At 52.2% G+C, this 24752-nt stretch overlaps 1 protein-coding gene across 1 annotated transcript in view; it reads right to left on the bottom strand.

Annotated features, from left to right (window-relative positions):
• The window catches only part of LOC123750522 (serine/threonine-protein phosphatase 6 regulatory ankyrin repeat subunit C-like), a 317785-nt gene extending 293929 nt beyond the window's left edge, over positions 1-23856 (bottom strand). Inside the window, exons 1-2 of the mRNA XM_069302562.1 lie at positions 23556-23856; positions 22829-23457 (exon numbers count right to left, since the gene is read on the bottom strand). Of these exons, the coding sequence (XP_069158663.1) occupies positions 22829-23457; positions 23556-23724 (798 nt within the window). The 5' untranslated portion in view covers positions 23725-23856. The remainder of the gene's footprint in view (positions 1-22828; positions 23458-23555) is intronic.
• Positions 23857-24752: the final 896 nt, after the last annotated feature.

The raw sequence follows: 24752 nt of genomic DNA, 5'->3' as shown, positions 1-24752 counted from the left end.
AAGTACAGTGGCGGCCAGAGTTAAGAACAGTGGCGGCCAGAGTCAAGAACAGTTGCCGCCAGAGTTAAGAACCGTGGCTGCCAGAGTTAAGAACAGTGGCGGCCAGAGTTAAGAACAGTGGCGGCCAGAGTTAAGAACAGTGGCGGCCAGAGATAAGAACAGTGGCGGCCAGAGTTAAGAACAGTGGCGGCCAGAGTTAAGAACAGTGGCGGCCAGAGTTAAGAACTGTGGCGGCCAGGGTTAAGAACAGTGGCGGCCAGAGTTAAGAACAGTGGTGGCCAGAGTTAAGAACAGTGGTGGCCAGAGTTAAGAACAGTGGCGGCCAGAGTTAAGAACAGTGGCGGCCAGAGTTAAGAACAGTAGCGGCCAGAGTTAAGAACAGTGGCGGCCAGAGTTAAGAACAGTGGCGGCCAGAGTTAAGAACAATGACGGCCAGAGTTAAGAACAGTGGCGGCCAGAGTTAAGAACAGTTGCTGCTAGAGTTAAGAACAGTGGCCGCCAGAGTTAAGAACAGTGGCGGCCAGAGTTAAGAACAGTGGCGGCCAGCGTTAAGAACAGTTGCCGCCAGAGTTAAGAACAGTGGCGGCCAGAGTTAAGAACAGTGGCGGCCAGAGTTAAGTACAGTGGCGGCCAGAGTTAAGAACAGTGGCGGCCAGAGTCAAGAACAGTTGCCGCCAGAGTTAAGAACAGTGGCTGCCAGAGTTAAGAACAGTGGCTGCCAGGGTTAAGAACAGTGGCGGCCAGAGTTAGGAACAGTGGGTGCCAGAGTTAAGAACAGTGGGTGCCAGAGTTAAGAACAGTGGCGGCCAGAGTTAAGAACAGTGGCGGCCAGAGTTAAGAACAGTTGCCGCCAGAGTTAAGAACAGTGGGTGCCAGAGTTAAGAGCAGTGGCGGCCAGAGTTAAGAACAGTGGTGGCCAGAGTTAAGAACAGTGGCGGCTAGAGTTAAGAACAGTGGCGGCCAGAGATAAGAACAGTGGCGGCCAGAGTTAAGAACAGTGGCGGCCAGAGTTAAGAACAGTGGCGGCCAGAGTTAAGAACAGTGGCTGCCAGAGTTAAGTACAGTGGCGGCCAGAGTTAAGAACAGTGGCGGCTAGAGTTAAGAACAGTTGCCGCCAGAGTTAAGAACAGTGGTGGCTAGAGTTAAGAACAGTGTCGGCCAGAGTTAAGAACAGTTGCCGCCAGAGTTAAGAACAGTGGCGGCCAGAGTTAAGAACAGTGGCGGCCAGAGATAAGAACAGTGGCGGCCAGAGTTAAGAACAGTGGCGGCCAGAGTTAAGAACAGTTGCCGCCAGAGTTAAGAACAGTGGTGGCTAGAGTTAAGAACAGTGTCGGCCAGAGATAAGAACTGTGGCGGCCAGAGTTAGGAACAGTGGCGGCCAGAGTTAAGAACAGTGGCGGCCAGAGTTAAGAACAGTGGCGGCCAGAGTTAAGAACAGTGGGTGCCAGGGTTAAGAACAGTGGCGGCCAGAGTTAAGAACAGTGGGTGCCAGAGTTAAGAACAGTGGGTGCCAGAGTTAAGAACAGTGGGTGCCAGAGTTAAGAACAGTGGCGGCCAGAGTTAAGAACAGTGGCGGCCAGAGTTAAGAACAGTTGCCGCCAGAGTTAAGAACAGTGGGTGCCAGAGTTAAGAACAGTGGCGGCCAGAGTTAAGAACAGTGGTGGCCAGAGTTAAGAACAGTGGGTGCCAGAGTTAGGAACAGTGGTGGCCAGAGTTAAGAACAGTTGCCGCCAGAGTTAAGAACAGTGGTGGCCAGAGTTAAGAACAGTCGTGGCCAGAGTTAAGAACAGTGGCGGCCTGAGTTAAGAACAGTGGTGGCCAGAGTTAAGAACAGTGGTGGCCAGAGTTAAGAACAGTGGTGGCCAGAGTTAAGAACAGTGGTGGCCAGAGTTAAGAACAGTGGCGGCCAGAGATAAGAACAGTGGCGGCCAGATTTAAGAACAGTGGTGGCCAGAGTTAAGAACATTTGCCGCCAGAGTTAAGAACAGTGGTGGCCAGAGTTAAGAACAGTGGTGGCCAGAGTTAAGAACAGTAGCGGCCAGAGTTAAGAACAGTGGCGGCCAGAGATAAGAACAGTGGCGGCCAGAGTTAAGAACAGTGGCGGCCAGAGTTAAGAACAGTGGCGGCCAGAGTTAAGAACAGTGGCGGCCAGAGTTAAGAACAGTGGCGGCCAGAGTTAAGAACAGTGGCGGCCAGAGTTAAGAACAGTGGCGGCCAGAGATAAGAACAGTGGCGGCCAGAGTTAAGAACAGTGGCGGCCAGAGTTAAGAACAGTGGCGGCCAGAGTTAAGAACAGTGGCGGCCAGAGTTAAGAACAGTGGCGGCCAGGGTTAAGAACAGTGGCGGCCAGAGTTAAGAACAGTGGTGGCCAGAGTTAAGAACAGTGGTGGCCAGAGTTAAGAACAGTGGCGGCCAGAATTAAGAACAGTGGCGGCCAGAGTTAAGAACAGTAGCGGCCAGAGTTAAGAACAGTGGCGGCCAGAGTTAAGAACAGTGGCGGCCAGAGTTAAGAACAATGACGGCCAGAGTTAAGAACAGTGGCGGCCAGAGTTAAGAACAGTTGCTGCTAGAGTTAAGAACAGTGGCCGCCAGAGTTAAGAACAGTGGCGGCCAGAGTTAAGAACAGTTGCTGCCAGAGTTAAGAACAGTGGCCGCCAGAGTTAAGAACAGTGGCGGCCAGACTTAAAAACAGTGGCTGCCAGAGTTAAGAACAGTTGCTGCTAGAGTTAAGAACAGTGGCCGCCAGAGTTAAGAACAGCGGTAACCAGAGTTAAGAACAGTTGCCACCAGAGTTAAGAACAGTGGCCGCCAGAGTTAAGAACAGTGGCGGCCAGAATTAAAAACAGTGACTGCCAGAGTTAAGAACAGTTGCCGCCAGAGTTAAGAACAGTGGCGGCCAAAGTTAAGAACAGTTGCCGCCAGAGTTAAGAACAGTGGCGGCCAGAGTTAAGAACAGTTGCCGCCAGAGTTACGAACAGTGGCGGCCAGAGTTAAGAACAGTTGCCGCCAGAGTTAAGAACAGTGGCGGCCATAGTTAAGAACAGTGGCGGCCAGAGTTAAGAACAGTTGCCGCCAGAGTTAAGAACAGTGGCGGCCAGAGTTAAGAACAGTTGCCACCAGAGTTAAGAACAGTGGCGGCCAGAGTTAAGAACAGTTGCCGCCAGATTTAAGAACAGTGGCCGCTAGAGTTAATAACAGTGGTGGCCAGAGTTAAGATCAGTGGCGGCCAGAGTTATGAACAGTGGTGGCCACAGTTAAGAACAGTGGCGGCCAGAGTTAAGAACAGTGGCGGCCAGAGTTAAGAACAGTGGCGCCAGAGTTAAGAACAGTGGCGGCCAGAGTTAAGAACAGTGGCGGCCAGAGTTAAGAACAGTGGTGGCCAGAGTTAAGAACAGTGGCGGCCAGAGTTAAGAACAGTGGCGGCAAGAGTTAAGAACAGTGGCGGCCAGAGTTAAGAACAGTGGCGGCCAGAGTTAAGTACAGTGGCGGCCAGAGTTAAAAACAGTGGCGGCCAGAGTCAAGTACAGTGGCGGCCAGAGTTAAGAACAGTGGCGGCCAGCGTTAAGAACAGTTGCCGCCAGAGTTAAGAACAGTGGTGGCCAGAGTTAAGAACAGTGGCGGCCAGAGTTAAGAACAGTGGCGGCCAGAGTTAAGTACAGTGGCGGCCAGAGTTAAGAACAGTAGCGGCCAGAGTCAAGAACAGTTGCCGCCAGAGTTAAGAACCGTGGCTGCCAGAGTTAAGAACAGTGGCTGCCAGGGTTAAGAACAGTGGCGGCCAGAGTTAGGAACAGTGGGTGCCAGAGTTAAGAACAGTGGGTGCCAGAGTTAAGAACAGTGGCGGCCAGAGTTAAGAACAGTGGCGGCCAGAGTTAAGAACAGTTGCCGCCAGAGTTAAGAACAGTGGGTGCCAGAGTTAAGAGCAGTGGCGGCCAGAATTAAGAACAGTGGTGGCCAGAGTAAAGAACAGTGGCGGCTAGAGTTAAGAACAGTGGCGGCCAGAGATAAGAACAGTGGCGGCCAGAGTTAAGAACAGTGGCGGCCAGAGTTAAGAACAGTGGCGGCCAGAGTTAAGAACAGTGGCGGCCAGAGTTAAGTACAGTGGCGGCCAGAGTTAAGAACAGTGGCGGCTAGAGTTAAGAACAGTTGCCGCCAGAGTTAAGAACAGTGGTGGCTAGAGTTAAGAACAGTGTCGGCCAGAGTTAAGAACAGTTGCCGCCAGAGTTAAGAACAGTGGCGGCCAGAGTTAAGAACAGTGGCGGCCAGAGATAAGAACAGTGGCGGCCAGAGTTAAGAACAGTGGCGGCCAGAGTTAAGAACAGTTGCCGCCAGAGTTAAGAACAGTGGTGGCTAGAGTTAAGAACAGTGTCGGCCAGAGATAAGAACTGTGGCGGCCAGAGTTAGGAACAGTGGCGGCCAGAGTTAAGAACAGTGGCGGCCAGAGTTAAGAACAGTGGCGGCCAGAGTTAAGAACAGTGGGTGCCAGGGTTAAGAACAGTGGCGGCCAGAGTTAAGAACAGTGGGTGCCAGAGTTAGGGAACAGTGGGTGCCAGAGTTAAGAACAGTGGGTGCCAGAGTTAAGAACAGTGGCGGCCAGAGTTAAGAACAGTGGCGGCCAGAGTTAAGAACAGTTGCCGCCAGAGTTAAGAACAGTGGGTGCCAGAGTTAAGAACAGTGGCGGCCAGAGTTAAGAACAGTGGTGGCCAGAGTTAAGAACAGTGGGTGCCAGAGTTAGGAACAGTGGTGGCCAGAGTTAAGAACAGTTGCCTCCAGAGTTAAGAACAGTGGTGGCCAGAGTTAAGAACAGTCGTGGCCAGAGTTAAGAACAGTGGCGGCCTGAGTTAAGAACAGTGGTGGCCAGAGTTAAGAACAGTGGTGGCCAGAGATAAGAACAGTGGTGGCCAGAGTTAAGAACAGTGGTGGCCAGAGTTAAGAACAGTGGCGGCCAGAGATAAGAACAGTGGCGGCCAGATTTAAGAACAGTGGTGGCCAGAGTTAAGAACATTTGCCGCCAGAGTTAAGAACAGTGGTGGCCAGAGTTAAGAACAGTGGTGGCCAGAGTTAAGAACAGTAGCGGCCAGAGTTAAGAACAGTGGCGGCCAGAGATAAGAACAGTGGCGGCCAGAGTTAAGAACAGTGGCGGCCAGAGTTAAGAACAGTGGCGGCCAGAGTTAAGAACTGTGGCGGCCAGGGTTAAGAACAGTGGCGGCCAGAGTTAAGAACAGTGGTGGCCAGAGTTAAGAACAGTGGTGGCCAGAGTTAAGAACAGTGGCGGCCAGAGTTAAGAACAGTGGCGGCCAGAGTTAAGAACAATGACGGCCAGAGTTAAGAACAGTGGCGGCCAGAGTTAAGAACAGTTGCTGCTAGAGTTAAGAACAGTGGCCGCCAGAGTTAAGAACAGTGGCGGCCAGAGTTAAGAACAGTGGCGGCCAGCGTTAAGAACAGTTGCCGCCAGAGTTAAGAACAGTGGCGGCCAGAGTTAAGAACAGTGGCGGCCAGAGTTAAGTACAGTGGCGGCCAGAGTTAAGAACAGTGGCGGCCAGAGTCAAGAACAGTTGCCGCCAGAGTTAAGAACAGTGGCTGCCAGAGTTAAGAACAGTGGCTGCCAGGGTTAAGAACAGTGGCGGCCAGAGTTAGGAACAGTGGGTGCCAGAGTTAAGAACAGTGGGTGCCAGAGTTAAGAACAGTGGCGGCCAGAGTTAAGAACAGTGGCGGCCAGAGTTAAGAACAGTTGCCGCCAGAGTTAAGAACAGTGGGTGCCAGAGTTAAGAGCAGTGGCGGCCAGAGTTAAGAACAGTGGTGGCCAGAGTTAAGAACAGTGGCGGCTAGAGTTAAGAACAGTGGCGGCCAGAGATAAGAACAGTGGCGGCCAGAGTTAAGAACAGTGGCGGCCAGAGTTAAGAACAGTGGCGGCCAGAGTTAAGAACAGTGGCTGCCAGAGTTAAGTACAGTGGCGGCCAGAGTTAAGAACAGTGGCGGCTAGAGTTAAGAACAGTTGCCGCCAGAGTTAAGAACAGTGGTGGCTAGAGTTAAGAACAGTGTCGGCCAGAGTTAAGAACAGTTGCCGCCAGAGTTAAGAACAGTGGCGGCCAGAGTTAAGAACAGTGGCGGCCAGAGATAAGAACAGTGGCGGCCAGAGTTAAGAACAGTGGCGGCCAGAGTTAAGAACAGTTGCCGCCAGAGTTAAGAACAGTGGTGGCTAGAGTTAAGAACAGTGTCGGCCAGAGATAAGAACTGTGGCGGCCAGAGTTAGGAACAGTGGCGGCCAGAGTTAAGAACAGTGGCGGCCAGAGTTAAGAACAGTGGCGGCCAGAGTTAAGAACAGTGGGTGCCAGGGTTAAGAACAGTGGCGGCCAGAGTTAAGAACAGTGGGTGCCAGAGTTAAGAACAGTGGGTGCCAGAGTTAAGAACAGTGGGTGCCAGAGTTAAGAACAGTGGCGGCCAGAGTTAAGAACAGTGGCGGCCAGAGTTAAGAACAGTTGCCGCCAGAGTTAAGAACAGTGGGTGCCAGAGTTAAGAACAGTGGCGGCCAGAGTTAAGAACAGTGGTGGCCAGAGTTAAGAACAGTGGGTGCCAGAGTTAGGAACAGTGGTGGCCAGAGTTAAGAACAGTTGCCGCCAGAGTTAAGAACAGTGGTGGCCAGAGTTAAGAACAGTCGTGGCCAGAGTTAAGAACAGTGGCGGCCTGAGTTAAGAACAGTGGTGGCCAGAGTTAAGAACAGTGGTGGCCAGAGTTAAGAACAGTGGTGGCCAGAGTTAAGAACAGTGGTGGCCAGAGTTAAGAACAGTGGCGGCCAGAGATAAGAACAGTGGCGGCCAGATTTAAGAACAGTGGTGGCCAGAGTTAAGAACATTTGCCGCCAGAGTTAAGAACAGTGGTGGCCAGAGTTAAGAACAGTGGTGGCCAGAGTTAAGAACAGTAGCGGCCAGAGTTAAGAACAGTGGCGGCCAGAGATAAGAACAGTGGCGGCCAGAGTTAAGAACAGTGGCGGCCAGAGTTAAGAACAGTGGCGGCCAGAGTTAAGAACAGTGGCGGCCAGAGTTAAGAACAGTGGCGGCCAGAGTTAAGAACAGTGGCGGCCAGAGTTAAGAACAGTGGCGGCCAGAGATAAGAACAGTGGCGGCCAGAGTTAAGAACAGTGGCGGCCAGAGTTAAGAACAGTGGCGGCCAGAGTTAAGAACAGTGGCGGCCAGAGTTAAGAACAGTGGCGGCCAGGGTTAAGAACAGTGGCGGCCAGAGTTAAGAACAGTGGTGGCCAGAGTTAAGAACAGTGGTGGCCAGAGTTAAGAACAGTGGCGGCCAGAATTAAGAACAGTGGCGGCCAGAGTTAAGAACAGTAGCGGCCAGAGTTAAGAACAGTGGCGGCCAGAGTTAAGAACAGTGGCGGCCAGAGTTAAGAACAATGACGGCCAGAGTTAAGAACAGTGGCGGCCAGAGTTAAGAACAGTTGCTGCTAGAGTTAAGAACAGTGGCCGCCAGAGTTAAGAACAGTGGCGGCCAGAGTTAAGAACAGTTGCTGCCAGAGTTAAGAACAGTGGCCGCCAGAGTTAAGAACAGTGGCGGCCAGACTTAAAAACAGTGGCTGCCAGAGTTAAGAACAGTTGCTGCTAGAGTTAAGAACAGTGGCCGCCAGAGTTAAGAACAGCGGTAACCAGAGTTAAGAACAGTTGCCACCAGAGTTAAGAACAGTGGCCGCCAGAGTTAAGAACAGTGGCGGCCAGAATTAAAAACAGTGACTGCCAGAGTTAAGAACAGTTGCCGCCAGAGTTAAGAACAGTGGCGGCCAAAGTTAAGAACAGTTGCCGCCAGAGTTAAGAACAGTGGCGGCCAGAGTTAAGAACAGTTGCCGCCAGAGTTACGAACAGTGGCGGCCAGAGTTAAGAACAGTTGCCGCCAGAGTTAAGAACAGTGGCGGCCATAGTTAAGAACAGTGGCGGCCAGAGTTAAGAACAGTTGCCGCCAGAGTTAAGAACAGTGGCGGCCAGAGTTAAGAACAGTTGCCACCAGAGTTAAGAACAGTGGCGGCCAGAGTTAAGAACAGTTGCCGCCAGATTTAAGAACAGTGGCCGCTAGAGTTAATAACAGTGGTGGCCAGAGTTAAGATCAGTGGCGGCCAGAGTTATGAACAGTGGTGGCCACAGTTAAGAACAGTGGCGGCCAGAGTTAAGAACAGTGGCGGCCAGAGTTAAGAACAGTGGCGCCAGAGTTAAGAACAGTGGCGGCCAGAGTTAAGAACAGTGGGTGCCAGAGTTAGGGAACAGTGGGTGCCAGAGTTAAGAACAGTGGGTGCCAGAGTTAAGAACAGTGGCGGCCAGAGTTAAGAACAGTGGCGGCCAGAGTTAAGAACAGTTGCCGCCAGAGTTAAGAACAGTGGGTGCCAGAGTTAAGAACAGTGGCGGCCAGAGTTAAGAACAGTGGTGGCCAGAGTTAAGAACAGTGGGTGCCAGAGTTAGGAACAGTGGTGGCCAGAGTTAAGAACAGTTGCCTCCAGAGTTAAGAACAGTGGTGGCCAGAGTTAAGAACAGTCGTGGCCAGAGTTAAGAACAGTGGCGGCCTGAGTTAAGAACAGTGGTGGCCAGAGTTAAGAACAGTGGTGGCCAGAGTTAAGAACAGTGGTGGCCAGAGTTAAGAACAGTGGTGGCCAGAGTTAAGAACAGTGGCGGCCAGAGATAAGAACAGTGGCGGCCAGATTTAAGAACAGTGGTGGCCAGAGTTAAGAACATTTGCCGCCAGAGTTAAGAACAGTGGTGGCCAGAGTTAAGAACAGTGGTGGCCAGAGTTAAGAACAGTAGCGGCCAGAGTTAAGAACAGTGGCGGCCAGAGATAAGAACAGTGGCGGCCAGAGTTAAGAACAGTGGCGGCCAGAGTTAAGAACAGTGGCGGCCAGAGTTAAGAACTGTGGCGGCCAGGGTTAAGAACAGTGGCGGCCAGAGTTAAGAACAGTGGTGGCCAGAGTTAAGAACAGTGGTGGCCAGAGTTAAGAACAGTGGCGGCCAGAGTTAAGAACAGTGGCGGCCAGAGTTAAGAACAATGACGGCCAGAGTTAAGAACAGTGGCGGCCAGAGTTAAGAACAGTTGCTGCTAGAGTTAAGAACAGTGGCCGCCAGAGTTAAGAACAGTGGCGGCCAGAGTTAAGAACAGTGGCGGCCAGCGTTAAGAACAGTTGCCGCCAGAGTTAAGAACAGTGGCGGCCAGAGTTAAGAACAGTGGCGGCCAGAGTTAAGTACAGTGGCGGCCAGAGTTAAGAACAGTGGCGGCCAGAGTCAAGAACAGTTGCCGCCAGAGTTAAGAACAGTGGCTGCCAGAGTTAAGAACAGTGGCTGCCAGGGTTAAGAACAGTGGCGGCCAGAGTTAGGAACAGTGGGTGCCAGAGTTAAGAACAGTGGGTGCCAGAGTTAAGAACAGTGGCGGCCAGAGTTAAGAACAGTGGCGGCCAGAGTTAAGAACAGTTGCCGCCAGAGTTAAGAACAGTGGGTGCCAGAGTTAAGAGCAGTGGCGGCCAGAGTTAAGAACAGTGGTGGCCAGAGTTAAGAACAGTGGCGGCTAGAGTTAAGAACAGTGGCGGCCAGAGATAAGAACAGTGGCGGCCAGAGTTAAGAACAGTGGCGGCCAGAGTTAAGAACAGTGGCGGCCAGAGTTAAGAACAGTGGCTGCCAGAGTTAAGTACAGTGGCGGCCAGAGTTAAGAACAGTGGCGGCTAGAGTTAAGAACAGTTGCCGCCAGAGTTAAGAACAGTGGTGGCTAGAGTTAAGAACAGTGTCGGCCAGAGTTAAGAACAGTTGCCGCCAGAGTTAAGAACAGTGGCGGCCAGAGTTAAGAACAGTGGCGGCCAGAGATAAGAACAGTGGCGGCCAGAGTTAAGAACAGTGGCGGCCAGAGTTAAGAACAGTTGCCGCCAGAGTTAAGAACAGTGGTGGCTAGAGTTAAGAACAGTGTCGGCCAGAGATAAGAACTGTGGCGGCCAGAGTTAGGAACAGTGGCGGCCAGAGTTAAGAACAGTGGCGGCCAGAGTTAAGAACAGTGGCGGCCAGAGTTAAGAACAGTGGGTGCCAGGGTTAAGAACAGTGGCGGCCAGAGTTAAGAACAGTGGGTGCCAGAGTTAAGAACAGTGGGTGCCAGAGTTAAGAACAGTGGGTGCCAGAGTTAAGAACAGTGGCGGCCAGAGTTAAGAACAGTGGCGGCCAGAGTTAAGAACAGTTGCCGCCAGAGTTAAGAACAGTGGGTGCCAGAGTTAAGAACAGTGGCGGCCAGAGTTAAGAACAGTGGTGGCCAGAGTTAAGAACAGTGGGTGCCAGAGTTAGGAACAGTGGTGGCCAGAGTTAAGAACAGTTGCCGCCAGAGTTAAGAACAGTGGTGGCCAGAGTTAAGAACAGTCGTGGCCAGAGTTAAGAACAGTGGCGGCCTGAGTTAAGAACAGTGGTGGCCAGAGTTAAGAACAGTGGTGGCCAGAGTTAAGAACAGTGGTGGCCAGAGTTAAGAACAGTGGTGGCCAGAGTTAAGAACAGTGGCGGCCAGAGATAAGAACAGTGGCGGCCAGATTTAAGAACAGTGGTGGCCAGAGTTAAGAACATTTGCCGCCAGAGTTAAGAACAGTGGTGGCCAGAGTTAAGAACAGTGGTGGCCAGAGTTAAGAACAGTAGCGGCCAGAGTTAAGAACAGTGGCGGCCAGAGATAAGAACAGTGGCGGCCAGAGTTAAGAACAGTGGCGGCCAGAGTTAAGAACAGTGGCGGCCAGAGTTAAGAACAGTGGCGGCCAGAGTTAAGAACAGTGGCGGCCAGAGTTAAGAACAGTGGCGGCCAGAGTTAAGAACAGTGGCGGCCAGAGATAAGAACAGTGGCGGCCAGAGTTAAGAACAGTGGCGGCCAGAGTTAAGAACAGTGGCGGCCAGAGTTAAGAACAGTGGCGGCCAGAGTTAAGAACAGTGGCGGCCAGGGTTAAGAACAGTGGCGGCCAGAGTTAAGAACAGTGGTGGCCAGAGTTAAGAACAGTGGTGGCCAGAGTTAAGAACAGTGGCGGCCAGAATTAAGAACAGTGGCGGCCAGAGTTAAGAACAGTAGCGGCCAGAGTTAAGAACAGTGGCGGCCAGAGTTAAGAACAGTGGCGGCCAGAGTTAAGAACAATGACGGCCAGAGTTAAGAACAGTGGCGGCCAGAGTTAAGAACAGTTGCTGCTAGAGTTAAGAACAGTGGCCGCCAGAGTTAAGAACAGTGGCGGCCAGAGTTAAGAACAGTTGCTGCCAGAGTTAAGAACAGTGGCCGCCAGAGTTAAGAACAGTGGCGGCCAGACTTAAAAACAGTGGCTGCCAGAGTTAAGAACAGTTGCTGCTAGAGTTAAGAACAGTGGCCGCCAGAGTTAAGAACAGCGGTAACCAGAGTTAAGAACAGTTGCCACCAGAGTTAAGAACAGTGGCCGCCAGAGTTAAGAACAGTGGCGGCCAGAATTAAAAACAGTGACTGCCAGAGTTAAGAACAGTTGCCGCCAGAGTTAAGAACAGTGGCGGCCAAAGTTAAGAACAGTTGCCGCCAGAGTTAAGAACAGTGGCGGCCAGAGTTAAGAACAGTTGCCGCCAGAGTTACGAACAGTGGCGGCCAGAGTTAAGAACAGTTGCCGCCAGAGTTAAGAACAGTGGCGGCCATAGTTAAGAACAGTGGCGGCCAGAGTTAAGAACAGTTGCCGCCAGAGTTAAGAACAGTGGCGGCCAGAGTTAAGAACAGTTGCCACCAGAGTTAAGAACAGTGGCGGCCAGAGTTAAGAACAGTTGCCGCCAGATTTAAGAACAGTGGCCGCTAGAGTTAATAACAGTGGTGGCCAGAGTTAAGATCAGTGGCGGCCAGAGTTATGAACAGTGGTGGCCACAGTTAAGAACAGTGGCGGCCAGAGTTAAGAACAGTGGCGGCCAGAGTTAAGAACAGTGGCGCCAGAGTTAAGAACAGTGGCGGCCAGAGTTAAGAACAGTGGCGGCCAGAGTTAAGAACAGTGGTGGCCAGAGTTAAGAACAGTGGCGGCCAGAGTTAAGAACAGTGGCGGCAAGAGTTAAGAACAGTGGCGGCCAGAGTTAAGAACAGTGGCGGCCAGAGTTAAGTACAGTGGCGGCCAGAGTTAAAAACAGTGGCGGCCAGTGTCAAGTACAGTGGCGGCCAGAGTTAAGAACAGTGGCGGCCAGCGTTAAGAACAGTTGCCGCCAGAGTTAAGAACAGTGGTGGCCAGAGTTAAGAACAGTGGCGGCCAGAGTTAAGAACAGTGGCGGCCAGAGTTAAGTACAGTGGCGGCCAGAGTTAAGAACAGTGGCGGCCAGAGTCAAGAACAGTTGCCGCCAGAGTTAAGAACCGTGGCTGCCAGAGTTAAGAACAGTGGCTGCCAGGGTTAAGAACAGTGGCGGCCAGAGTTAGGAACAGTGGGTGCCAGAGTTAAGAACAGTGGGTGCCAGAGTTAAGAACAGTGGCGGCCAGAGTTAAGAACAGTGGCGGCCAGAGTTAAGAACAGTTGCCGCCAGAGTTAAGAACAGTGGGTGCCAGAGTTAAGAGCAGTGGCGGCCAGAGTTAAGAACAGTGGTGGCCAGAGTTAAGAACAGTGGCGGCTAGAGTTAAGAACAGTGGCGGCCAGAGATAAGAACAGTGGCGGCCAGAGTTAAGAACAGTGGCGGCCAGAGTTAAGAACAGTGGCGGCCAGAGTTAAGAACAGTGGCGGCCAGAGTTAAGTACAGTGGCGGCCAGAGTTAAGAACAGTGGCGGCTAGAGTTAAGAACAGTTGCCGCCAGAGTTAAGAACAGTGGTGGCTAGAGTTAAGAACAGTGTCGGCCAGAGTTAAGAACAGTTGCCGCCAGAGTTAAGAACAGTGGCGGCCAGAGTTAAGAACAGTGGCGGCCAGAGATAAGAACAGTGGCGGCCAGAGTTAAGAACAGTGGCGGCCAGAGTTAAGAACAGTTGCCGCCAGAGTTAAGAACAGTGGTGGCTAGAGTTAAGAACAGTGTCGGCCAGAGATAAGAACTGTGGCGGCCAGAGTTAGGAACAGTGGCGGCCAGAGTTAAGAACAGTGGCGGCCAGAGTTAAGAACAGTGGCGGCCAGAGTTAAGAACAGTGGGTGCCAGGGTTAAGAACAGTGGCGGCCAGAGTTAAGAACAGTGGGTGCCAGAGTTAGGGAACAGTGGGTGCCAGAGTTAAGAACAGTGGGTGCCAGAGTTAAGAACAGTGGCGGCCAGAGTTAAGAACAGTGGCGGCCAGAGTTAAGAACAGTTGCCGCCAGAGTTAAGAACAGTGGGTGCCAGAGTTAAGAACAGTGGCGGCCAGAGTTAAGAACAGTGGTGGCCAGAGTTAAGAACAGTGGGTGCCAGAGTTAGGAACAGTGGTGGCCAGAGTTAAGAACAGTTGCCTCCAGAGTTAAGAACAGTGGTGGCCAGAGTTAAGAACAGTCGTGGCCAGAGTTAAGAACAGTGGCGGCCTGAGTTAAGAACAGTGGTGGCCAGAGTTAAGAACAGTGGTGGCCAGAGTTAAGAACAGTGGTGGCCAGAGTTAAGAACAGTGGTGGCCAGAGTTAAGAACAGTGGCGGCCAGAGATAAGAACAGTGGCGGCCAGATTTAAGAACAGTGGTGGCCAGAGTTAAGAACATTTGCCGCCAGAGTTAAGAACAGTGGTGGCCAGAGTTAAGAACAGTGGTGGCCAGAGTTAAGAACAGTAGCGGCCAGAGTTAAGAACAGTGGCGGCCAGAGATAAGAACAGTGGCGGCCAGAGTTAAGAACAGTGGCGGCCAGAGTTAAGAACAGTGGCGGCCAGAGTTAAGAACAGTGGCGGCCAGAGTTAAGAACAGTGGCGGCCAGAGTTAAGAACAGTGGCGGCCAGAGTTAAGAACAGTGGCGGCCAGAGATAAGAACAGTGGCGGCCAGAGTTAAGAACAGTGGCGGCCAGAGTTAAGAACAGTGGCGGCCAGAGTTAAGAACAGTGGCGGCCAGGGTTAAGAACAGTGGCGGCCAGAGTTAAGAACAGTGGTGGCCAGAGTTAAGAACAGTGGTGGCCAGAGTTAAGAACAGTGGCGGCCAGAGTTAAGAACAGTGGCGGCCAGAGTTAAGAACAGTAGCGGCCAGAGTTAAGAACAGTGGCGGCCAGAGTTAAGAACAGTGGCGGCCAGAGTTAAGAACAATGACGGCCAGAGTTAAGAACAGTGGCGGCCAGAGTTAAGAACAGTGGTGGCCAGAGTTAAGAACAGTGACGGCCAGAGTTAAGAACAGTGGCGGCCAGAGTTAAGAACAGTTGCTGCCAGAGTTAAGAACAGTTGCCGCCAGAGTTAAGAACAGTGGTGGCCAGAGTTAAGAACAGTTGCGGCCAGAGTTAAGAACAGTGGCGGCCAGAGTTAAGTACAGTGGCGGCCAGAGTTAAGAACAGTGGCGGCCAGAGTCAAGAACAGTTGCCGCCAGAGTTAAGAACAGTGGCTGCCAGAGTTAAGAACAGTGGCTGCCAGGGTTAAGAACAGTGGCGGCCAGAGTTAGGAACAGTGGGTGCCAGAGTTAAGAACAGTGGGTGCCAGAGTTAAGAACAGTGGCGGCCAGAGTTAAGAACAGTGGCCGGCCAGAGTTAAGAACAGTTGCCGCCAGAGTTAAGAACAGTGGGTGCCAGAGTTAAGAGCAGTGGCGGCCAGAGTTAAGAACAGTGGTGGCCAGAGTTAAGAACAGTGGCGGCCAGAGTTAAGAACAGTGGCGGCCAGAGATAAGAACAGTGGCGGGCAGAGTTAAGAACAGTGGCGGCCAGAGTTAAGAACAGTGGCGGCCAGAGTTAAGAACAGTGGCAGCCAGAGTTAAGTACAGTGGCGGCCAGAGTTAAGAACAGTGGCGGCCAGAGTTAAGAACAGTTGCCACCAGAGTTAAGAACAGTGGTGGCTAGAGTTAAGAACAGTGTCGGCCAGAGTTAAGAACAGTTGCCGCCAGAGTTAAGAACAGTGGCGGCCAGAGTTAAGAACAGTGGCGGCCAGAGATAAGAACAGTGGCGGCCAGAGTTAAGAACAGTGGCGGCCAGAGTTAAGAACAGTTGCCGCCAGAGTTAAGAACAGTGGTGGCTAGAGTTAAGAACAGTGTCGGCCAGAGATAAGAACTGTGGCGGCCAGAGTTAGGAACAGTGGCGGCCAGAGTTAAGAACAGTGGCGGCCAGAGTTAAGAACAGTGGCGGCCAGAGTTAAGAACAGTGGGTGCCAGAGTTAAGAACAGTGGGTGCCAGAGTTAAGAACAGTGGTGGCCAGAGTTAAGAACAGTGGCGGCCAGAGTTAAGAACAGCGACGGCCAGAGTTAAGAAAAGTGGCGGCCAGAGTTAAGAACAGTGGCGGCCAGAGTTAAGAACAGTGGCGGCCAGAGTTAAGAACAGTTGCCGCCAGAGTTAAGAACAGTGGTGGCCAGAGTTAAGAACAGTGGTGGCCACAGTTAAGAACAGTGACGGCCAGAGTTAAGAACAGTGGTGGCCAGAATTAAGAACAGTGGTGGCCAGAGTTAAGAACAGTGGTGGCCAGAGTTAAGAACAGTGACGGCCAGAGTTAAGAACAGTGGCGGCCAGAGTTAAGAACAGTTGCTGCCAGAGTTAAGAACAGTTGCCGCCAGAGTTAAGAACAGTGGCGGCCAGAGTTAAGAACAGTGGCTGCCAGAGTTAAGAACAGTGGCGGCCAGAGTTAAGAACAGTGGGTGCCAGAGTTAAGAACAGTGGGTGCCAGAGTTAAGAACAGTGGGTGCCAGAGTTAAGAACAGTGGCGGCCAGAGTTAAGAACAGTGGCGGCCAGAGTTAAGAACAGTTGCCGCCAGAGTTAAGAACAGTGGGTGCCAGAGTTAAGAACAGTGGCGGCCAGAGTTAAGAACAGTGGTGGCCAGAGTTAAGAACAGTGGGTGCCAGAGTTAGGAACAGTGGTGGCCAGAGTTAAGAACAGTTGCCGCCAGAGTTAAGAACAGTGGTGGCCAGAGTTGAGAACAGTGGTGGCCAGAGTTAAGAACAGTGGCGGCCTGAGTTAAGAACAGTGGTGGCCAGAGTTAAGAACAGTGGTGGCCAGAGTTAAGAACAGTGGTGGCCAGAGTTAAGAACAGTGGCGGCCAGAGATAAGAACAGTGGCGGCCAGATTTAAGAACAGTGGTGGCCAGAGTTAAGAACATTTGCCGCCAGAGTTAAGAACAGTGGCGGCCAGAGTTAAGAACAGTGGCGGCCAGAGTTAAGAACAGAGGCGGCCAGGGTTAAGAACAGTGGCGGCCAGAGTTAAGAACAGTGGTGGCCAGAGTTAAGAACAGTGGTGGCCAGAGTTAAGAACAGTGGCGGCCAGAGTTAAGAACAGTGGCGGCCAGAGTTAAGAACAGTGGCGGCCAGAGTTAAGAACAGTGGCGGCCAGAGTTAAGAACAGTGGCGGCCAGAGTTAAGAGCAATGACGGCCAGAGTTAAGAACAGTGGCGGCCAGAGTTAAGAACAGTGGCGGCCAGAGTTAAGAACAGTGGCGGCCAGAGTTAAGAACAGTGGCGGCCAGAGTTAAGAACAGTGGCGCCAGAGTTAAGAACAGTGGCGGCCAGAGTTAAGAACAGTGGCGGCCAGAGTTAAGAACAGTGGTGGCCAGAGTTAAGAACAGTGGCGGCCAGAGTTAAGAACAGTGGCGGCAAGAGTTGAGAACAGTGGCGGCCAGAGTTAAGAACAGTGGCGGCCAGAGTTAAGTACAGTGGCGGCCAGAGTTAAGAACAGTGGCGGCCAGAGTTAAGTACAGTGGCGGCCAGAGTTAAGAACAGTGGCGGCCAGCGTTAAGAACAGTTGCCGCCAGAGTTAAGAACAGTGGTGGCCAGAGTTAAGAACATTGGCGACCAGAGTTAAGAACAGTAGCGGCCAGAGTTAAGTACAGTGGCGGCCAGAGTTAAGAACAGTGGCGGCCAGAGTCAAGAACAGTTGCCGCCAGAGTTAAGAACAGTGGCTGCCAGAGTTGAGAACAGTTGCCGCCAGAGTTAAGAACAGTGGCGGCCAGAGTTAAGAACAGTGGCTGCCAGGGTTAAGAACAGTGGCGGCCAGAGTTAGGAACAGTGGGTGCCAGAGTTAGGAACAGTTGCCGCCAGAGTTAAGAACAGTGGGTGCCAGAGTTAAGAACAGTGGCGGCCAGAGTTAAGAACAGTGGCTGCCAGAGTTAGGAACAGTTGCCGCCAGAGTTAAGAACAGTGGGTGCCAGAGTTAAGAACAGTGGCGGCCAGAGTTAAGAACAGTGGTGGCCAGAGTTAAGAACAGTGGCGGCCAGAGTTAAGAACAGTGGCGGCCAGAGATAAGAACAGTGGCGGCCAGAGTTAAGAACAGTGGCGGCCAGAGTTAAGAACAGTGGCGGCCAGAGTTAAGAACAGTGGCGGCCAGTGTTAAGAACAGTTGCCGCCAGAGTTAAGAACAGTGGTGGCCAGAGTTAAGAACAGTGGTGGCCACAGTTAAGAACAGTGACGGCCAGAGTTAAGAACAGTGGTGGCCACAGTTAAGAACAGTGGTGGCCAGAGTTAAGAATAGTGGTGGCCAGAGTTAAGAACAGTGACGGCCAGAGTTAAGAACAGTGGCAGCCAGAGTTAAGAACAGTTGGTGCCAGAGTTAACAACAGTTGCCGCCAGAGTTAAGAACAGTGGCGGCCAGAGTTAAGAACAGTGGCTGCCAGGGTTAAGAACAGTGGCGGCCAGAGTTAAGAACAGTTACCGCTAGAGTTAGAAACAATGACCATCAGAGTTAAGAACAGTGGCTGTCAGAGTTAGGAACAGTGGCCGCCAGAGTTAAGAACAGTGGCCGCAAAAGTTTAGAACAGTAGCCACCTGAGTTAAGAACAGTGGCCGTCAGAGTGAACATTGCCTGTCAGAGTTAAGAACAGTGGTCACCAGAGTAAAGAACATTGGCGGTCAGAGATAAGAACAGTTTCCGCCAGAGTTAAAATCAGTGGCTGCATTAGTTAAGAACAGTGGCCGCCTGAGTTAAGAACAGTGGTCAACAGAGTAAAGAACAGTGGCCGCCAAAGTTAAGAACAGTGGCCGCTAGAGTTAATAACAGTGGCCTCCAGAATTAAGAACAGTGGTCGCCAGAGTTAAGAACAGTGGCTGCAATAGTTAGGAACAGTGGCCGCCAGAGTTAAGAACAGTGGCCACCAGAGTTAAGAACAGTGGCCGCCAGAGTTAAGAACAGTGGCCGCCAAAGATTACAACAGTGGCCGCCAGAGTTAAGAACAGTAGCCGCCAGAGTAAAGAACATTGGCCACCAGAGTTAAGAACATTGGCCACCAGAGTTAAGAAAAGTGGCCGCCAGAGTTATAAACAGTGGCTGCCAGAGTTAAGAACAGTTTCCGCCAGAGTTAAGAACGGTGGCCGCCAGAGTTAAGAACAGTGGCTGCCAGAGTTAAGAACAGTAGCCGCCAGAGTTAAGAACAGTGGACGCCAGAGTTATGAACAGTGGGTGCCAGAGTTAAGAACAGTGGCCGCCAGAGTTAAGAACAGTGGCTGCCAGAGTTAAGAACAGTGGCCACTAGAGTAAAGAACAGTGGCTGCCTGAGTTAAGAACAGTGGCTGCCAGAGTTAAGAACAGTGGCCGCCAGAGTAAAGGACAGTGGCTGCCTGAGTTAAGAACAGTGGCTGCCAGAGTTAAGAACAGTTGCCGCCAGAGTTAAGAACAGTGGCGGCCAGAGTTAAGAACAGTTACTGCCAGAGTTAAAAATAGTGGCCGCCAGAGTTAAGAACAGTGGCCGAAATATGTAAGAACAGTGGCTGCCAGAGTTAAGAACAGTTGCTGCCAGAGTTAAGAACAGCTGCCACCAGAGTTAAGAACAGTTGCCACCAGTGTTAAGAACAGTGGCAGCCAGAGTTAAGAACAGTGTCCGCCAGAGGAAAGAACAGTGGCTGCCAGAGTTAAGAACAGTTGCTGCCAGAGTTAAGAACAGTGGCCGCCAGAGTTAAGAACAGTGGCGGCCAGAGTTAAGAACAGTTGCTGCTAGAGTTAAGAACAGTGGCCGCCAGAGTTAAGAACAGTGGCGGCCAGAGTTAAGAACAGTTGCTGCCAGAGTTAAGAACAGTGGCCGCCAGAGTTAAAAACAGTGGCGGCCAGACTTAAAAACAGTGGCTGCCAGAGTTAAGAACAGTTGCTGCTAGAGTTAAGAACAGTGGCCGCCAGAGTTAAGAACAGCGGTAACCAGAGTTAAGAACAGTTGCCACCAGAGTTAAGAACAGTGGCCGCCAGAGTTAAGAACAGTGGCGGCCAGAATTAAAAACAGTGACTGCCAGAGTTAAGAACAGTTGCCGCCAGAGTTAAGAACAGTGGCGGCCAGAGTTAAGAACAGTTGCCGCCAGAGTTAAGAACAGTGGCGGCCAGAGTTAAGAACAGTTGCCGCCAGAGTTACGAACAGTGGCGGCCAGAGTTAAGAACAGTTGCCGCCAGAGTTAAGAACAGTGGCGGCCATAGTTAAGAACAGTGGCGGCCAGAGTTAAGAACAGTTGCCGCCAGAGTTAAGAACAGTGGCGGCCAGAGTTAAGAACAGTTGCCACCAGAGTTAAGAACAGTGGCGGCCAGAGTTAAGAACAGTTGCCGCCAGATTTAAGAACAGTAGCCGCTAGAGTTAAGAACAGTGGTGGCCAGAGTTAAGATCAGTGGCGGCCAGAGTTATGAACAGTGGTGGCCACAGTTAAGAACAGTGGCGGCCAGAGTTAAGAACAGTGGCGGCCAGAGTTAAGAACAGTGGCGCCAGAGTTAAGAACAGTGGCGGCCAGAGTTAAGAACAGTGGCGGCCAGAGTTAAGAACAGTGGTGGCCAGAGTTAAGAACAGTGGCGGCCAGAGTTAAGAACAGTGGCGGCAAGAGTTAAGAACAGTGGCGGCCAGAGTTAAGAACAGTGGCGGCCAGAGTTAAGTACAGTGGCGGCCAGAGTTAAAAACAGTGGCGGCCAGAGTTAAGTACAGTGGCGGCCAGAGTTAAGAACAGTGGCGGCCAGCGTTAAGAACAGTTGCCGCCAGAGTTAAGAACAGTGGTGGCCAGAGTTAAGAACAGTGGCTGCCAGAGTTAAGAACAGTGGCGGCCAGAGTTAAGTACAGTGGCGGCCAGAGTTAAGAACAGTGGCGGCCAGAGTCAAGAACAGTTGCCGCCAGAGTTAAGAACAGTGGCTGCCAGAGTTAAGAACAGTGGCTGCCAGGGTTAAGAACAGTGGCGGCAAGAGTTAGGAACAGTGGGTGCCAGAGTTAAGAACAGTGGGTGCCACAGTTAAGAGCAGTGGCGGCCAGAGTTAAGAACAGTGGTGGCCAGAGTTAAGAACAGTGGCGGCTAGAGTTAAGAACAGTGGCGGCCAGAGATAAGAACAGTGGCGGCCAGAGTTAAGAACAGTGGCGGCCAGAGTTAAGAACAGTGGCGGCCAGAGTTAAGAACAGTGGCGGCCAGAGTTAAGTACAGTGGCGGCCAGAGTTAAGAACAGTGGCGGCCAGAGTTAAGAACAGTTGCCGCCAGAGTTTAGAACAGTGGTGGCTAGAGTTAAGAACAGTGTCGGCCAGAGTTAAGAACAGTTGCCGCCAGAGTTAAGAACAGTGGCGGCCAGAGTTAAGAACAGTGGCGGCCAGAGATAAGAACAGTTGCGGCCAGAGTTAAGAACAGTGGCGGCCAGAGTTAAGAACAGTTGCCGCCAGAGTTAAGAACAGTGGTGGCTAGAGTTAAGAACAGAGTCGGCCAGAGATAAGAACTGTGGCGGCCAGAGTTAGGAACAGTGGCGGCCAGAGTTAAGAACAGTGGCGGCCAGAGTTAAGAACAGTGGCGGCCAGAGTTAAGAACAGTGGGTGCCAGAGTTAAGAACAGTGGGTGCCAGAGTTAAGAACAGTGGTGGCCAGAGTTAAGAACAGTGGCGGCCAGAGTTAAGAACAGTGACGGCCAGAGTTAAGAACAGTGGCGGCCAGAGTTAAGAACAGTGGCGGCCAGAGTTAAGAACAGTGGCGGCCAGAGTTAAGAACAGTTGCCGCCAGAGTTAAGAACAGTGGTGGCCAGAGAGTAGAACAGTGGTGGCCCCAGTTAAGAACAGTGACGGCCAGAGTTAAGAACAGTGGTGGCCAGAGTTAAGAACAGTGGTGGCCAGAGTTAAAAACAGTGGTGGCCAGAGTTAAGAACAGTGACGGCCAGAGTTAAGAACAGTGGCGGCCAGAGTTAAGAATAGTTGCTGCCAGAGTTAAGAACAGTTGCCGCCAGAGTTAAGAACAGTGGCGGCCAGAGTTAAGAACAGTGGCTGCTAGGGTTAAGAACAATGGCGGCCAGAGTTAAGAACAGTGGGTGCCAGAGTTAAGAACAGTGGGTGCCAGAGTTAAGAACAGTGCGTGCCAGAGTTAAGAACAGTGGCGGCCAGAGTTAAGAACAGTGGCGGCCAGAGTTAAGAACAGTTGCCGCCAGAGTTAAGAACAGTTGGTGCCAGAGTTAAGAACAGTGGCGGCCAGAGTTAAGAACAGTGGTGGCCAGAGTTAAGAACAGTGGGTGCCAGAGTTAGGAACAGTGGTGGCCAGAGTTAAGAACAGTTGCCCGCAGAGTTAAGAACAGTGGTGGCCAGAGTTAAGAACAGTGGTGGCCAGAGTTAAGAACAGTGGCGGCCTGAGTTAAGAACAGTGGTGGCCAGAGTTAAGAACAGTGGTGGCCAGAGTTAAGAACAGTGGTGGCCAGAGTTAAGAACAGTGGTGGCCAGAGTTAAGAACAGTGGCGGCCAGAGATAAGAACAGTGGCGGCCAGATTTAAGAACAGTGGTGGCCAGAGTTAAAAACATTTGCCGCCAGAGTTAAGAACAGTGGTGGCCAGAGTTAAGAACAGTGGTGGCCAGAGTTAAGAACAGTAGCGGCCAGAGTTAAGAACAGTGGCGGCCAGAGATAAGAACAGTGGCGGCCAGAGTTAAGAACAGTGGCGGCCAGAGTTAAGAACAGTGGCGGCCAGAGTTAAGAACAGTGGCGGCCAGAGTTAAGAACAGTGGAGGCCAGAGTTAAGAACAGTGGCGGCCAGAGTTAGGAACAGTGGCGGCCAGAGATAAGAACAGTGGCGGCCAGAGTTAAGAACAGTGGCGGCCAGAGTTAAGAACAGTGGCGGCCAGAGTTAAGAACAGTGGCGGCCAGGGTTAAGAACAGTGGCGGCCAGAGTTAAGAACAGTGGTGGCCAGAGTTAAGAACAGTGGCGGCCAGAGATAAGAACAGTGGCGGCCAGAGTTAAGAACAGTGGCGGCCAGAGTTAAGAACAGTGGCGGCCAGAGTTAAGAACAGTGGCGGCCAGGGTTAAGAACAGTGGCGGCCAGAGTTAAGAACAGTGGTGGCCAGAGTTAAGAACAGTGGTGGCCAGAGTTAAGAACAGTGGCGGCCAGAGTTAAGAACAGTGGCGGCCAGAGTTAAGAACAGTGGCGGCCAGAGTTAAGAACAGTGGCGGCCAGAGTTAAGAACAGTGGCGGCCAGAGTTAAGAACAGTGGCGGCCAGAGTTAAGAACAATGACGGCCAGAGTTAAGAACAGTGGCGGCCAGAGTTAAGAACAGTGGCGGCCAGAGTTAAGAACAGTGACGGCCAGAGTTAAGAGCAGTGACGGCCAGAGTTAAGAACAGTGACGGCCAGAGTTAAGAACAGTGACGGCCAGAGTTAAGAACAGTGGCGGCCAGAGTTAAGAACAGTGACGGCCAGAGTTAAGAACAGTGGCGGCCAGAGTTAAGAACAGTGGCGGCCAGAGTTAAGAACAGTGGCGGCCAGAGTTAAGAACAGTGGCGGCCAGAGTTAAGAACAGTGGCGGCCAGTGTTAAGAACAGTGGCCGCCAGAGTTAAGAACAGTGGCCGCCAGAGTTAAGAACAGTGGGTGCCAAAGTGTGCTGGTGTTGGGTGTTGATTCTTCCGCAAGAGTACTTACCACTAAGAGCAGCGTGGGTGTCCCAGCATTAGGGTGGGGGCGAGGCAGCGTGGGTGTCCCAGCTGCAGGGTGGGGGCGAGGCAGCGTGGGTGTCCCAGCAGCAGGGTGGGGGCGAGGCAGCGTGGGTGTCCCAGCAGCAGGGTGGGGGCGAGGCAGCGTGGGTGTCCCAGCAGCAGGGTGGGGGCGAGGCAGCGTGGGTGTCCCAGCAGCAGGGTGGGGGCGAGGCAGCGTGGGTGTCCCAGCAGCAGGGTGGGGGCGAGGCAGCTTCCTCAGCCACCACTCCACACGGTCACGACCCAGCAGCCTCGCCACGTCCAGAGGTGTGTATCCCTCCATGTTCCTGGCGCGAGGGTCGAGGCCGGCCGCCACCAAGCACTGTGTTGCCTCCAGACCTCCGCCCCTCGCTGCCTGGTTTAGTGGTGTGTCCCCGTACTTGTCTACAGCGTGACGGTCACACCCGGCAGCTGTCAGCAGCACCTGCACAACACCTGTGTGGTTACCTACGGCAGCAAGGTGCAGTGGTGACCGACTATAGTCGTCCCGAGAGTCAGGGTCAGCGCCAGCACCAAGTAGCGTCACCACACAAGACTTATGACCACGCTGCGCTGCCTCATGTAGTGCGGTCACACCTGTAACACCGGTTATGTTGAGGCTTACATACAACATACACAAACATGCTTAAACTCTTCATAATACAACATAGTGCAGCATGTGTTGTGGTTCTCACCATCAAGACCCCTGGCCTGCAGGTGAGCCTGGGCGCTGAGCAGCTGCCTCACCACCTGGTCATGACCGTAGCAAGCCGCGCAGTGTAAAGGTGTGTAGGAGGACTCCCCTGAACCCCCCACAGGGAGTCCCGCCGCCAGCAGGTGAGGCACCAGGTGAGTGTGACCCATCCCAGCCGCCACGCTCAACACGCAGCATGACTCTTGGGTAAGAGGGTCCACCACCGTGACGGAGGTGTCAGCACCCAGGGCGAGGGCGGCCAACACCTGCACCTGGTCACCACTAAAGACTCCCGCCACCAGGGCCTGCAGGATGACAGTGGTCACTGATAACGGTGCAGGAGATAATGATGTTAACCAATTAAACACAATACCATTAACAACTTAACGACAAACTTTATGACAAGAGCCCATTACTGCAAAAATATAAAGAAATAAAGCAGTACAGCCAGTAATCATCTTGACAGCCAGTTTACAGTTACATTAAATGCTCGTCCAGTCGACGACCACCTTAAGCAAAGACCACCAACCAAGTGGCCACTTTATGCATCAGACCAGTCAGGAACAGTCAAAGTTTCCACGTTATATATGACCTGAGTCAACAATTTAGGGTCAGGGCTAGGACAGGAAGCCGGGGGCTTGTTATGGATCCTAATAGACTTCCTGAAGACCATTTTGAGCTTTACGGCCTCGGTGGATAGGTAGTTTCGTGTATTATTACACAAAACAACGAACAATCACCTCCAAAGTAATCATGAAACTGCTGCCTCTTGTGAAGTGGTCAGCGTTATCAGTTTATATTTGTTCAGTAATATGAGAGTCAGTGAGTCCAGCCTTAATGTTCTCTGTACACAGTTGTTGGTGTTGAAGCTCTCAGTGTTTCCTTACATGACAGTTGACTTTGTTCTGGGATGACAGTCGCCCATGTTTGTGACGCCTTCATGCTTAGCTACTGTAGTCCAGCCGGGGCATCACATGCCTACTGTAGTCCAATTGGGGCATGCCATGGCTACTGTAGTCATGGCGGGCCATCACATGGCTACTGTACTCCAAGCAGAGCATCATATTGCTACTGTTCGCCAGTCGAGGCATCTCGTGGCTACTGTACTCCAGTCGGTGCATCTCATGACTACTGTACTCCAGTCGGGGCATCTCATGACTACTGTACTCCAGTCGGGGCATCTCATGACTACTGTACT

This window comes from Procambarus clarkii, chromosome 5 (assembly GCF_040958095.1).
Source record: "Procambarus clarkii isolate CNS0578487 chromosome 5, FALCON_Pclarkii_2.0, whole genome shotgun sequence".
Lineage (NCBI taxonomy): Eukaryota > Metazoa > Arthropoda > Malacostraca > Decapoda > Cambaridae > Procambarus > Procambarus clarkii.
The sequence above is the reverse complement of the archived record's forward strand: the minus strand, read 5'-3'. Positions and strand labels throughout refer to the sequence as shown.